At 39.8% G+C, this 14,578-nt stretch overlaps 1 protein-coding gene across 1 annotated transcript in view; it reads left to right on the forward strand.

The window, feature by feature from the left end:
* Nucleotides 1–14,578, forward strand: part of mtrex (Mtr4 exosome RNA helicase) — a 132,746-nt gene that overhangs the window by 56,150 nt on the left and 62,018 nt on the right. The window contains exons 12-16 of the mRNA XM_080185937.1: nucleotides 955–1,034; nucleotides 1,613–1,723; nucleotides 3,112–3,213; nucleotides 9,545–9,670; nucleotides 10,888–11,038. Of these exons, the coding sequence (XP_080042063.1) occupies nucleotides 955–1,034; nucleotides 1,613–1,723; nucleotides 3,112–3,213; nucleotides 9,545–9,670; nucleotides 10,888–11,038 (570 nt within the window). The remainder of the gene's footprint in view (nucleotides 1–954; nucleotides 1,035–1,612; nucleotides 1,724–3,111; nucleotides 3,214–9,544; nucleotides 9,671–10,887; nucleotides 11,039–14,578) is intronic.

Consider the following 14,578-nt stretch of genomic DNA (forward strand, 5'->3'; position numbering starts at 1 on the left):
CACAGGCACTTTTCAATGATGCAGAATATTGAACAGTTCTCCTTGGCGAGAAGTTGATGTACTCTAACAAGAAATAGATTGAGTTACCCCAAAACCTGTTTTCATTGTAACGTCCGGAACAAGTAGCTGCTGAAATGTTGTCACAGATAACAGTAGTTGTTGGGGAATCTTTTTGACACTTTGAATGTTTCCATACCCATCAAACATTGCCTGCATGTCGTGTTTCGAAGAGATTGGAGTAATCCTGTAACTCATTGGCAGGAGGGAAAACTGCTTTCCTCCTTATTTGTTCAATTTCCGCATTCAATTAGGATTTGCTATCACCCAGCATGGGTAAAAGTCACCTGGTATTTGGACCCTTTGGTGTGCTGGATGTTTTCTATGCCCCCCCCCTCACTCTGAGGCTTGTCATCTCCTTTTCTGTCCCACTATGAAGTCTACAAAATACAAAAGTTCAAAATTACAAAATACAGACTGTTGTCTTCTATCCCCTAATCAATGAAATGTAATCATTGTACAATAATGACTACTTCGGTTGATTGCAAAGTTTTAAATAATAGAGAAGCATTCCTTAAAGCTGTTTATTCAGTTTCTCACATTTCAATTGTCCGTTTGACAATCCCATGGCAGGATTTGAACCTGGGTCGCCAGAACATTAGCTGAATTTCTGGATTAATAATCTAGTGATGATACCACTTGGCCTTCACCTAGTGGTGATACAAGCTTTAGTTAGTCTGTATGAATGAGTAACTTGTGATTAGGCTTTATGACTGATTCATTTCTTATGTTTTTATGAAGCAAGATGAAAAATGAAATTGCAAGACCTTCCCTTTAATGTTTAATTTAATTATGGGAATTTTTAAATAAATGGTTAGAAATACTTCGCTTGAGCTACAGAATTGTAAAAAGTCAATTTTATGTAGTTAAGCCTTCAAAATATTTCTCTCTCCTCAGATGATGAAAAAAAGCTGGTGGAAGAGGTATTCAACAATGCTATTGACTGCTTATCTGATGAAGATAAAAAGCTTCCTCAGGTATCTGTGATCTTGTTCAAATAATTTCAAGTAGTAAGACAAATTTATCCTCTGATCAAGTTATTGAAAGCGTACTTGAATGAAGATTCAAAACTAATATGCTTTTTATTCTAGCTATGCTAATTAAAATGATATAGTGCTGCTTTTGCATGGGCTGTTCAATATTAAATTGTATCACTCATCTGCTGGTGGTCTGTTTTGACGTGAAACTTGGAGAGCCACTGCATTGGGAACCTGGTCTGCTTGTGAATCCAGCCAAGACTTTGTAATTCATCTCAAATGCTGTGAATTTGAATTAATTGTTGAAATTGAGTAGTGCTGGAATAGCAGTTGCAGATTGTTTTATCATGTTTGGCAGGTATGGCTTTCACATGAAGATTGGTCTTTTAGGCTGAGGTGGCAGAAGGCTGCCAAATGCCCTTGGTATCTATAAAGTGGAATCAATTGCTGCCTTCATGAAATGGGAACAAGAGAGCAGTGAACATCTTCTGTTACAAATCCATGCCCTTTATCACTAAATGCCAGTGTGTGCTTTTTTGAAATGCTATTTATTGACATTTTATTTCATGTGTAACCAGGTTGAACATGTTTTACCTCTTTTAAAAAGAGGAATTGGAATCCACCATGGTGGTTTGCTTCCTATTTTGAAAGAAACCATTGAGATTCTTTTCTCTGAAGGACTTCTGAAGGTAAAGTTTGTCTTTTCTAAATTTATTTTGCAATCCATTTATAGTGCCTTGAGCAACATATAGGTCTGCGCCTTAAAGAATTCGTAGAGCCTGGAACGAATAAGGTGATAGTGGGTAGGGAGCAATGTGGAGTTGAGGCCACGATCAGGTCAGTTTTGTTCAGAGCAGTTTTGAGGGTCTGAATGGCTTACTCCTCCTAATTTTTACGTATATATGCTTGTAAAGATGGATGGGGACGTGATTTGGAGTAGATGCAAGCAGCAGAAGTGGGTTGAAGTTGGGGGGGATGGGTAGTGAATGAGGAAACCATGCAGATGTGGATGAGCATTCAGTGGTATGGTGAAGCAGAGACTGAAGTGAGTCATAACTTGGACGTGGAAATGGGCAGTCTTGGTGAAGGACAGAATATCAGATTTGCAATTCTGCTCAGGCTTGAGCAGAATATCGTGGTTCGAACCGTTGGTTTCGGCCTGAGAGAACGTTGCAAGGCAAGTCGAATAACTCGCGAGAATGAATTTCTGTTAGTGAGCAAGGTGGTTTTCTTCTTGCCATTGTTTAGCTGGAGGATGTTCTCGCTCAGCTACGACTTAAAAATATTTGTTAAGCAGTTGAACAGAATTGTTTAAAGAATAACTGCACACCATCATAATATTAGAAAGCAGGCCATTCAGGATCACATTTTTTTGCTCAAAGTGTAGTGAAAATGGGGATTTTCATTGCACTGTTAATGTCAGCTACTTGTGACACTAATAAAAACTTTTTAAAAAGTGGATTTGCTTCCCTCAAAGGGCTTTGAATGTCAGGTCAATTGTAAGTTTCAAGGCAGATTATTTGATATGGGTATCGGGATATGAGTCAAAGATGAATGAATGGAACTGAAATACAGATCAGTCATGATCTAATTAAATGGCTGAGCAGTCTCAAGGGGCTGATAGGACCGCCCCTATTCCTATGTCTCTATGTTTACATTTAACAAGTTTTGTTTGAGTTCAAATGAGTATCTTTAACAGTTGTATCAGTAGTTCTAGAAAACAATCCTTGAATATAGTTTCTTTCTTGCTTTTTGACTTGATACATTTACTGATTCCCAGTATACGTTATAACTTCAAAAAGAAATAAATTCTTGGAGCATCGCTGGAAATGTCAGTGTTTACCGCACATACTTTGTTGACCTGAAGATGGTGTTAGGCCATCACCTTGAACCACTAGTGGTTTTAGTTTTCATAATGGGTTGGTAGAATCAAGTAGCCTGTTAATCCATATTAATGGTCAATTCTGAATAGTGAGGATTGATGGTTTCTACTGAATATTCTAAACTCTTGAGTTAAAAGATTTATACTTGTGTACAATGCCCATGATTCAGTGTTATGGTACTTTTTTTTCCCTAGGCATTATTTGCAACAGAGACCTTTGCTATGGGCATCAACATGCCAGCAAGAACAGTTCTGTTCACCAGTGCACGCAAATTTGATGGGAAAGATTTCCGCTGGGTATAACCTTTTTTCACATTTTCTTTATATTTGCTCGCACCACTTGCTGTGCTATTTGCCTTATAAAAATCTATTAAGTACATTGTCAGAATAGTGAGAATGAACTGTGTTAAGTAAGAAGTTACTTTGAAGAACAGCATTGCACACCATCCTTTCTTCAAAATTTCTTTGAAGTGGTTAAATTTGTTCTATGGCAAGTTTAAAGTTCACAGGTTTTGGTATTTGGGTACCTTAGTGTATCCAATAGAGGGAAAGAATCAGCAGAATCTCTCACATTGTTTCATTAGATTTGTGTGACTTTTCAGGTCTCTGTCCCTCCCACTGCTTCCTGCACGTACTTCTACCCTTATATCTGCAATCACTGATTATTTTATCTGATAATCTTCTGTTGATTCATTCCTCAGTCATAGAATCATAGAATTCTACAGTGCAGAAGAAAGCCATTCAGCCCATTGTGTCTGCATCAACAGAATCCCACCCAGGCTCTATCCTTGTAATTCCACTTATCTACCCTACAAATCCCCCTAACACTAAGAGGCATTTAGCACGACCAATCAACCAAACCTGCACATCTTGACATGGGTAGAAACTGGAGCACCCGGAAGAAACCCATGCAGACACAAGGAGAACGTGCAAACTCCACACAGACAGTCACCTGAGGCTGAAATTGAACCTGAGTTCCTGGCATTGTGAGGCAGCAGTGCTAACCACTGTACCACCATGCTGCCCTGCAACATTCCCGCTCTGATATTCTTTTTAACCTTAATAGAGTCCTCATTTGTTTTTCAGTCTTCACTAAAAGCCTTAGTGAAGGTTGAAAAGTCAAGATCTATATTTTCTGTTCAAAATTGCTGCCTAATAAATTTTGTATTTCCAGCAATCCCTGTTTTTATTCCACTAGTGACCGAATTAGCCCAAAGCTGTTTTACTTAAATTTCTGAAATTTTTACCCGTATTTTGGAGAATCACATTCAGTGATTCCATCTGCACGTGGATGAGGCCATTGTTTTAGTGTGACTGCCAAGCCGAATTGATTTTAATACGTGGAATTTTCCAGAATATTCGCCAGTGTTTTTTTTACAACTCGTTTCCTTGATTCTGTGCGTTTATTTTTACTGAAAGTCGCAGGCTTTATTATTAGACACTGGCTTGCTCCTTGTGTGGATGAGAGATGGAACTGTAGAAAGGATGAGCAAATTGACCATGACACCGTGGTTCAGAGAGTCATTGAAATGGAGGATGAAAAGACAAGTGAAGTAGTAGTTGGGTTAGTTTTGTTAGGGGAATGGACACTGTTCTCTGTAGCCAGGATCAAGAGTATTGAAGGCTGAGTTGCCTGCCAAGTTGCCAGGGTTCAGGATATCTGTTCTGGGCTGGAGAGGAACTTGTGATTGGAGCAGGAGGCTCCAGTGGTTGTGATCCATGTAGGCACCAATGGCAGAAGTAGAATGAGGAAGGAGGTTCTGTGTCAACAGTTTGAGAAATCTGGCAGTAAATTAAACAGAACCTCCAAGGTTATGATCTCTGCCTAAGCCACATACAAATTGGCAAAGGGAACAACTGAAGAGATTAATAAGTGATTCAACGACTGGTGTGGGAGAGGTGGGTATCGGTTTGGGGGACGTTTCAGAAAGTACAGCGGAAAGTGGGGTTTGGACCGTGGGATAGCCTACATCTGAACCATGCTGAGACCTTTATTCTTGCAGACTGTATACCTACAAAAGTAGAGTGCTTTAAAATAATGAATGGGGGTCAGGGTTCAGTTGCTAGGAAAATTAGGAAATTAAAGTTAAAGGTAAGCGAGCAGGTTAGTGATCAGACTGAGTGTCAACAGAAAAATACAGGTAGGGTCAAATCATATGAACATTATATTACATCAAGGGCTCATACAAGGGCCCTAACTAGGAGGGGGTGGGTTCCAAGAATAGATGGTTTAAAAAATCGGGGGGGTGTGAGGGAGCAGTGGCGTAGGGTAGTGAGGGAGAACTTCACTGTGATGGTCTGGGGTAGGAACCAATAAACAAAAATATACAACACAGAGCAAATCCAGAGTTGTAAAGTGCAAAAAATCAAAGCTAAATATTTTTCATTTGAACGCCTGAAGCATTTTCAACTAGGTAGATAAGTTGATAGCACAGATTGCAACATATGAGAATGATGTATCAACTACTACAGAAATGTGGTTATAGGATGACCAGGACTGGACACTCAACATTCCAGGCTAGACAATGTCCCAAAAGACCAAGCCAAAAGAGAAAGCAGGTGGGCCAGCGTTATGAATCAAGCAAGGTTTCGGGGACCGCTGAGTCATGTATAAACTGGGAAGTGATGTGATTTGGTTTTCTGTAATGAAGAACGAATATTAAAGAATCTTATCTATCCCCTAGCGGGAAGTGACCACACTCTGATCGAATTCCAAATTCATTTTGAGGGTGAATGCTATAGGTCCATACCCAGTGTCTTCAACTTAAACAAGGGCATTTATAATGGTATGGTGGGAGCAGTTGTCTAAGGTAAATTGGGTAAACAAGCTAAGATACGGAGGCAGATATTCAAACAGCTGGGTTAAAATGCTCAGCAGGAGGTTATTTCAATCAAAAAGAGGATTTCCATGAGAAAGAGGTAAAATCCATGATTGAAAATCCATGATTAACAAAGGAGATCAAGGATAATGTTAAATTGAAAAACAGGATATACATTGTGGCAAGGGATAGTGGTAGACCAGAGGACTGGGAAAATTTTAGAATCCAGCAGCAAAATTCTATAAATCTAATGAAGGGAGAAAATGAATTTTTGAGAGAAAACTTACATGCAGCGTAATAACAAGCAGTAAGAATTTCGTTTTTTTTATGTATTTAGTACATGTATGAAGCAGGAGACTAAGGTAAATGTGGACCCTGTACTGAATGAAGCTGAATTGATGACGGCAAACAAAGAAATGGCAGAAATGCTAAATAAGCTTTTTGCATCAGTCTTCACCATGGATGAAATTGCAAATATCCTTAAGATATCGGGTTGATTTCAAATGACATGAACTTAAGAACAAATTCCAATCACAAGGGATAGAGTATTAGAGAAACTCAAGTGGTTAAAGGCGGATAAGTCATCAGGATCCAATGAACTGCACACTAGAGTTTTAATGTAAGTGACTGTAGAGATAGTGGACCCATTCGTTGAAATTTCTCATAACTCACTAAATTCTGGGAGGTTACCAGAAGACTGGAAAGTAGTCAATACTTGTTCAAGAAGGGAGAAAGGGAGAAGTTTGGGAAATATAGGCCGGTTAGTTTAATGTCTGTTTTTGGCAAAACGCTGGAGACAATGATCAAAGAGGAAAGAACTAATTGTTCAAGAAAAACGAATGTGGTCAAAGCTAGTTTAACATGGTTTTATGAAAGGTAAATCGTGTTTGACAAATTTATTCGAATTCTTTGAGGATGTAACGTAGAGGACAGGTAGAGGAGAACCTGTAGATGTCATGTATTTAGGTTTTCAAGAGGCATTTGACAAGATGCCACATAAGATATTGGTGAATAAAGTAAAAGCCCATGGAATTAGAGGAAGTGTGTTAGCATAAATTGAAAACTGCCTGTCGCATCAAAAACAGAATCGGAACAAATGGGTCTTTTCAGAGTAGAAAGATGTAATGAGTAGTATTACACAGAGGTCAGTTCTTGACTTGCAGTTGTGCACTATTTACATTAATGACCTGAAGGAAGGAACAGAATGCAAGGTTTCCAGATTTGCCAATGATAGAAAGATAGGTGGAAGGACAGGTTGCGATGAGGATATTGTGATTCAGCAGTGCCATTTCGATAGATTAGATAGTTGGGTGAAAATCTGGCAAATGGAGTTCAATATCCAGACCTAGGCTCTCAAGTGGCAAGTATGCCACACAAACACTATCACCAATAAGAGACACTTTAACCACCACTCCTTGACATTTCATGGTGTTACCATCACAGAATACGCCACCGTCAACACCCTTAGGTTACCATTGACCAGAAACTCAATTGGACTCACCACATAAACACTGGCTACAAGAGCAGGTCAAAGGCTAGGAATAAGATCCACCATCTACAAGGTACAAGTCAGGAGTGTGATGGAATGCTCCCCACTTGCCTGGTTGGGTGCAGTTCCAACAACACTCAAGAAACTTGACACCATCCAGGACAAAACAGCCTGCTTGATGGGCACTACATCTACAAACAATCCCTCCACCTCAGACACTCAGTACACAGGCAGTACTATCTACATGATGCACTGCACAAATTCACCAAAGATCCTTAGACAGCACCTTCCAAATCCATGGCCACTTCCATCTAGAAGGACAAGGGCATCAAATACGTGGGAACACCACCATCTGCAAGTTCCCCTCCATGCCACTCACCATCCTGACTTGGAAATATTTTGCCATTCCTTTGCAGTCACTGAGTCGAAATCCTGGGATTCCCTCCCGAACGGCATTATGGGTCTACCCACAGCACATGGACTGCAGCGATTCAAGAAGGTGGATCACCACCATCTTTTTTAGGGCACCTAGGGATGGGCAATAAATGCTGGTCAGCCAGCACACCCATGTCCCACGATTTAATTTTTTAAAGTGTGTGCAAATGTGAGATGCACATCATTAGGAGGAATAAAAGGGCAGATTATTCTCTGGATGGAGAGAGACTGCAGATGAGTGAAGTACAATGAGATCTAGGTGTTCTTGTGCATGATTCACAACAAGCGAGTTGGCAGGTCCAACAAGTGGTTAAAAGGGCAAATGGCATTTTGGCCTTTATTGCAAAAAGGTTGACGTTTAAAAGCAGGAAGGATATTGATGAAGCCTTGCATGGAATACTGCATGCAGTTTTGGTCCTCTTCGCTTAAAAGGGACCTAGCAACATTGGAGGCAGTACAAAGAAGATTCAAAGGGCTAATTCCTGGGATGGGAAGGTTGGCCGACCAATAGAGACAAAATAGTCTGAGTTTGTATTTCTTGGAGTTTAGAAGAGTGAGGGACGACCTTATTCAAACATGTAAGATCCTGACGGGGCTTGACAAGGTGGATGGCAAGATACTTCCACTAGTGGAAGATTCTCGATGATGGGAATATTGCTACATTGCAAAGGGCCAGTCATTTAAAATTGAGATGCTCAGCAATTTCTTCTCACAGAGGGTGGTGAATCTCTGGAATTCTCTGCTCCAAAGGGTGATGGAGGCTGGATCACATAGATTAAGGAATACAGCGATATGGGGAAATGGCACATGAACGGACTTGAGCCTTGCATAGATCCGCTATTGAATGACGGGGCAGGCTTGAAGGGCCTGGCAGCTTACTCCTATTTCTAGTGTAATCTCCATACTTGCTACAAACTGATAGAAGTGCATGAAGAAGTGTCCTGTTGGTTTTCTGCTTTCTTTGCTTCTTGGCTGTTAACTCACATGCTGTAAGATGGCCTGTGACCCAGACTGGTTCTGATTCCAAGATGGCACTGGAACAAGCGACTTCTTGCAAGCTGTGCCCAGCATATCCTCTAATTTTTTTTTGTATTAAATTGACCTTTCTGAACACCCTATCTATGACTGTAACACTAGATTCTGCACCCTTCTTTCCTTCTCTCTGTACGGTGTGCTTTGTCTGTATAGTGTGCAAGAAACAATATACAGTATATTTCACTGTATACCAATACATATAACAATAAATCAAATCAAAATCTACTGATCTTAGTGGAAAATTTGGATAGGCCTGAATACCAATACAGAGAAGTTGAATTTGAAAGCCATTTTCTAGCTGAGCACATTAAGCAGCTGGTATATTTGAACGCATCTAAACTTGTTTTTATTGTACAAAACTCCGAATTTTTTTTTAACCCTTGTTTTGGGAAATCGTATTCTGTGATTTCATCTGCCTGTAATTAGAATGACCTGATTGCTGCTGTACTTACAGCATATTGATCGCTTCCACTTTTTTTACTTCACTCTAAAAAATGTTATTGTTCATCGATGCATAGAATTGCTGCATTAAAAGCTAATGAGACAACAGAATTACCATACCTGTCATTTGCAATTTGATTTACTCATTGAAAAGCAATACAATTCATTCTCCAGTTTTCTCCCACTAGCTAAGTTGCAAACGTTATATGTTTAACCAGTATTCCACTGCTAAATTATTCTGATGACTTGGTGGTTACATCAGCTTCATTTGATTCAAGTATGTTCATTTATTAATCCATTTCTACTTGCTCAAGTTAATGTTGTTCAAATAATCTATATTGCAGCAGTGGCATACTTTCAAAAGCATTGTCTGAAATGTTAACACAGTTTATTTTCTTTTTCCTAATAGATCTCTTCAGGGGAATATATTCAGATGTCTGGTCGAGCTGGTCGGCGTGGCATGGATGAAAGAGGAATTGTTATTCTTATGGTGGATGAAAAGATGAGTCCAACTGTTGGAAAACAACTTCTGAAGGTAATAGAATTGGTGTAACTTTTTCCCCTGTATTAACTTGCATTGCTATTTAGATCAGATTAAACATGGTATGATTCTTCATTGAAAGGCTAATCATTATCAAAATGAAAGACACAGGCTCTCTTTTTTTTCTGTACTAGTTGGGCAATACGTTTTAAAAATTCTTCCCCACATTATAGTGTTGATTAATACATAGATAAAGCACATTTAAGAAAAGTAAACCTCCACATGACACTGATATTATAACTTGAGACGTGTATTATGGCGACTGTGACACAGCAGGTTAACTTCTTATAAACTCCAGTCTTCAATCACAGTGCAAATGTTCAGTATTTTTTAAAATGAAATTTATAAGAAATAGCTTAATTGTACTTTTCAGACATTGCTATTGACTGCAGTGATCATGTGAGATCAGATGCTGCACAATAATATGTCTCGAAGCTATTCACGCATAGGAAAATAGTGGACACCCAGCAGGAGGGAAAGGGGATAAAATAGACAAGTTAGAGTGGAGGCCACGGCCAAAGAGAAAGGATGGTTTTGAAGGAAGACAGAAGAATTTGGAGAGTAAACTTTAGGTGACCGGAGTTAAAAGCAATTTACAAAGACATGAAGCACAATGTGACACTGAGCTCGTTAAAATGATATTTGGGCAGATGAAGAGAGATGTTTTAAGGAGCGTGCTCAAGGAGGAAAGAGAACTTGAGAGACGCAAAGATTTCAGGACGGAATTCCAGATGTTTGGGCATTGGCAGCTGATTAGTGTGACCCTACAGAAGTCCTTTTCACGAATATCTAGGTAATTGTACTAAAATTGGAAGAGTTGCCTGAAAGGCAAATCAAGCAGCAACAGAACAAAGTCATACACATCATTGCTACATCTTTAATCCAACATTCCCACCAGACCATAGAAAGTCTTGACCCTTAACCTTAAGATAACACTGACGAGGGCAATGACAACAGTGAGAGAGAGTAATGGTTTCATTGGCAACTCGGACACAACTGTTGCAGCTAACAGAAAGACAAAGGTTAGATAATTAGGATATTAAAAGTGGAGCTGGAGGTGAGTTGGAGAACAGTTCTTTTCCAGCAGTCAATACAGGAGGAGAAAGGGTTACAGTTTGCCAGGGGATATGGGTGGAGGGCAATAATAGGAAGTTAGCATTGCTGTCTAGGAGGGAGTTTGTATTTTAGCAATTCGATTCTTCATTTTTCAGGGTTCAGCAGATGCCCTGAACAGTGCATTTCACCTGACCTACAACATGGTTTTGAACCTTCTTCGTGTTGAAGAGATCAATCCTGAATATATGTTGGAAAAATCCTTCTACCAGTTCCAGAATTACAAGGCAATCCCAGGAGTGGTGGAAAGTGAGTAACATTATTCTCCCCAATTTCACAGTTTAATAACACGGTCTAGAGCTTAAAATTTTTATAATGTTGTGAATCGGAATATATCCATTACATTCATTCACAGAACTTGATGCAGTCATCACAAATTTCATCTCATGAATGGTAAAATCAGTATAACCAAGATCTAGTGTATGTATTATCAGTGACAGTGGAGTTTGGTTGCAATGATTTTGCCAGGTCATGTAATCATTACGATTAAAGCCAATAATTCCAGTTGAGTGAAAAAGCCTGAGGTGCCATAAGATTTGAGGTACAGTTGCTGAATTGAGGCTGGTCCCAGCCATTAATCCTATCTATAGGACCCATGACCTCTGGCTGCTTACCCTGTCATTCCCATACCAGTTATATTTGTTCCTACGTTCTGAACATCTGGAATCAACGTACAATTGGTATTCTGGACCATGTATGCCAACTAAGCAATTGATCCTATGCACATCTGTATCCCCAACCCTTTACAATTGCCATTTACTTATTCTTTGAACCGACAGAGTTTCATCAGTGGGTGGCACTGCTGGCTCCATGGACCCGGGTTCAATTCCAGCCTCAGGTCACTGTCTGTTGAGTTGACACGTTCTCCCCCTGTTTGCATGGGGTTTCCTCCCACTCTCCAAAAATGTGCGGGTTAGGTGAATTCGCAATACTAAATTGTCCTTTAGTGTCACGGGGATTAGTCAGGAAAATATGCGGAGCTACAGGAAGGGGCATGGGCAGGATTGTTGTCGGTGCACGCTCGATGGGCCAAATGGCCTCTTCCTGCACTATAGGGATTCTATGATACCTTCACTGCTTTGACTTCTGTAGTTGCTTACGCTCACTGTCCTTTTTGTCACTCTTTTTGTTCACATCACTGATACTTAAATGTGTCCACCTAGTGCACTCGTTTGAGATACAATTCCCTATCTATCCTTAACTATTGTATTTTGCCCTGTCTGCCAGCTGTCTCCCGTTCATTTACTTCTGGCAAATTCAAACTTGTTTCAGAAAAGATTCCCCCCCCCGCCCCGCCCATAACTTCCTATAAGGGTGTAACTGAACAACTGGATGTTTGAATGTGACATCATTGTTTTATTTGTACGATGATCACACTGCTTTGGAGATGTTTAACAATTGGAAATCGATGAAACTTACCCATGTTACATAAGTATGCTGGAGAATGCTCAGCAAGTCAGGCATCAGTTGTGGCAATGAATCCAAGTTAACACTTGAAGTTGAAAATTTAATCAGAACTGGAGGATTACGGTGATTAATATTAGAAATTGTCAAATAATTATTTTGTAATAATAAGTCTCTTTGGACGAGGGTGTCCAGACTGGAAATGTGAGCATTTTGTCTGATTTTCCTTTACTTAAAAGTCTTAAGTTTTCAATCATGCAATATGAAATTGTTGAATATTCATTAGTTTACAACTGCACCACATGTTGCAAGGTGTGGGATTCCATTCGGTGAAATTTGACTCTAAGTAATGGGCTCTATAGAATAACTTTAGCTAGGCTACTTTTTAAGAAATGTTGTCAGCTTTATGACATAGCTGGATGGTTCTCCATTAAATAAGCTTAATTTTGTTGCCTGAACCAATAAAACCATATATCCAGAAGATTGAAGTACTAGAGTGTAACATGTAGTGTGATCTGGTCTATTAAGGGGAAATAACTGTGGAATTCTCTCTTGTTAATTGGCACCCATTGCTCAAAAAATATCAGGAAACCAGAGGAAACAATAAGATTTTCTGCATCTTTTGCACTCCTCCCAGGAGCAATGAACGGTTGGAATATGTATCAGTTTTTCATCAAGGAGAGCTGTTGGGAGCAACAATAAAAATGCGCTTTGTGCCGTTTCCACTTCTGATGCAGCAGATACCATCAATCAAACGGTATTGCAAACTTGAGCCTTTTAGGCTTACACTTGCCATTAGGCAAAGAATTGCGGTCCCTTCCTTTGGCCAAAAACTGACAACCTTCGTTCTCCGAAGAAGAATTTCTGCAAACCTTCCCTCGATAAAATTAAGTTAAATTCCTTGGTAAATCAGGTTACATATGTTCTGTGGCAACAATATTTTTTTCCATTTTTGAAGCTTTTTCCGTTAAGTAATACCAATGATTTCAGAAGGAATTTAGCAATGAATGTCATTTACTGAGCAATTTCTTACTGCAGATCTTTTAACACCGATGAGATGCTCACCCCTGTCACAAATGGTACCATGTGCCCAAACTCAAAGAAACATTGCTTAAATCTGTCAGTTTGTCATTTTTATTTTCCCACACTTAGTGTCCTTGTGATTCTTGAAATGGCAAATTAGTGCCAGATTATGACTAGCATTTGTGAATTCACACCCAATAAGATGTGGTTGGACTTTGCACCAGCTGAGTTCATGTTAGTATCAAAATATTGATATCTCGCATCCATTTAAGTAGGATTTAAGCCAAACCACTGAAGGTAATAAATGACATGTTCCCTTTAAATGAGATTGTAATTGATATAAAAACAAAATGCTTTAAAAGGCACGTGGATGAGCACTTGAAATGTCATAGAATAGCATAGGAACAGGTGCCTCAGCCCACAGTGTTTCTTTTCTTTATCATTCGTGGGACATGGGCATCACTGACTGGTCAACATTTATTGCTCACCCCTAATTGTTGAGAGTTAACCACATTGCTGTGGCCCTAGAGTCACATTTAGGCCAAACCATAAGGACAGCAGATTTCTTTCCAGATGAATTTTTCAGACAATCCACAGTGATTTCATGGTCATCAGTAGATTCTTAATTCCAGAAGTTTTAAAGAACAACAAAGAACAAAGAAAATTACAGCACAGGAGCAGGCCCTTCGACCATCCAAGCCTGCACTGACTTAACTAAAACCCCCCTACTCTTCTGGGGACCATCCTATTCATGTACTTGTCAAGATGCCCCTTAAAAGTCATTACCGTAGCAGTTTCCACTACCTCCCCCAGCAACATGTTCCAGGCACCCACTACTCTGTGTAAAAAATCTGCCTCGTACATCTCCTTTAAACCTTGCCCCTCGCACCTTAAATCTATACCCACAAATAATTGACCCTTCCACCGTGGGAAAAAGCTTCTGAACTATCCACTCTGTGCATGCCTCTCATAATCTTGTAGTCTTCTATCAGGTCTCCCCTCAACCTCTGTTGCTGCAGTGAGAACAAACCAAGTTTCTCCAACCTCTCCTCATAGCTAAGGCCCAGGCAACATCCTGGTAAATCTTTTCTGTACCCTCTCCAAAGCATCCACGTCCTTCTGGTAGTGTGGCGACCGGAATTGAACATTATATTCCAAGTGCAGCCTAACTAAGGTTCTATAAAGATGCAACAGGCTTTTTCCCAGGGCTGAAATGGCTGCCACAAGAGGACACAGGTTTAAGGTGCTGGGGAGTAGGTACAGAGGAGATATCAGGGGTACGTTTTTCACTCAGAATGATAGGCGCGTGGAATGGGCTGCCAGCAACGCGTGATAGAGGCGGATTCAATAGGGTCTTTTAAG

This window comes from Carcharhinus amblyrhynchos, chromosome 1, assembly GCF_965287045.1.
Source record: "Carcharhinus amblyrhynchos chromosome 1, sCarAmb.v2.hapA, whole genome shotgun sequence".
Classification (NCBI taxonomy): Eukaryota; Metazoa; Chordata; class Chondrichthyes; order Carcharhiniformes; family Carcharhinidae; genus Carcharhinus; species Carcharhinus amblyrhynchos.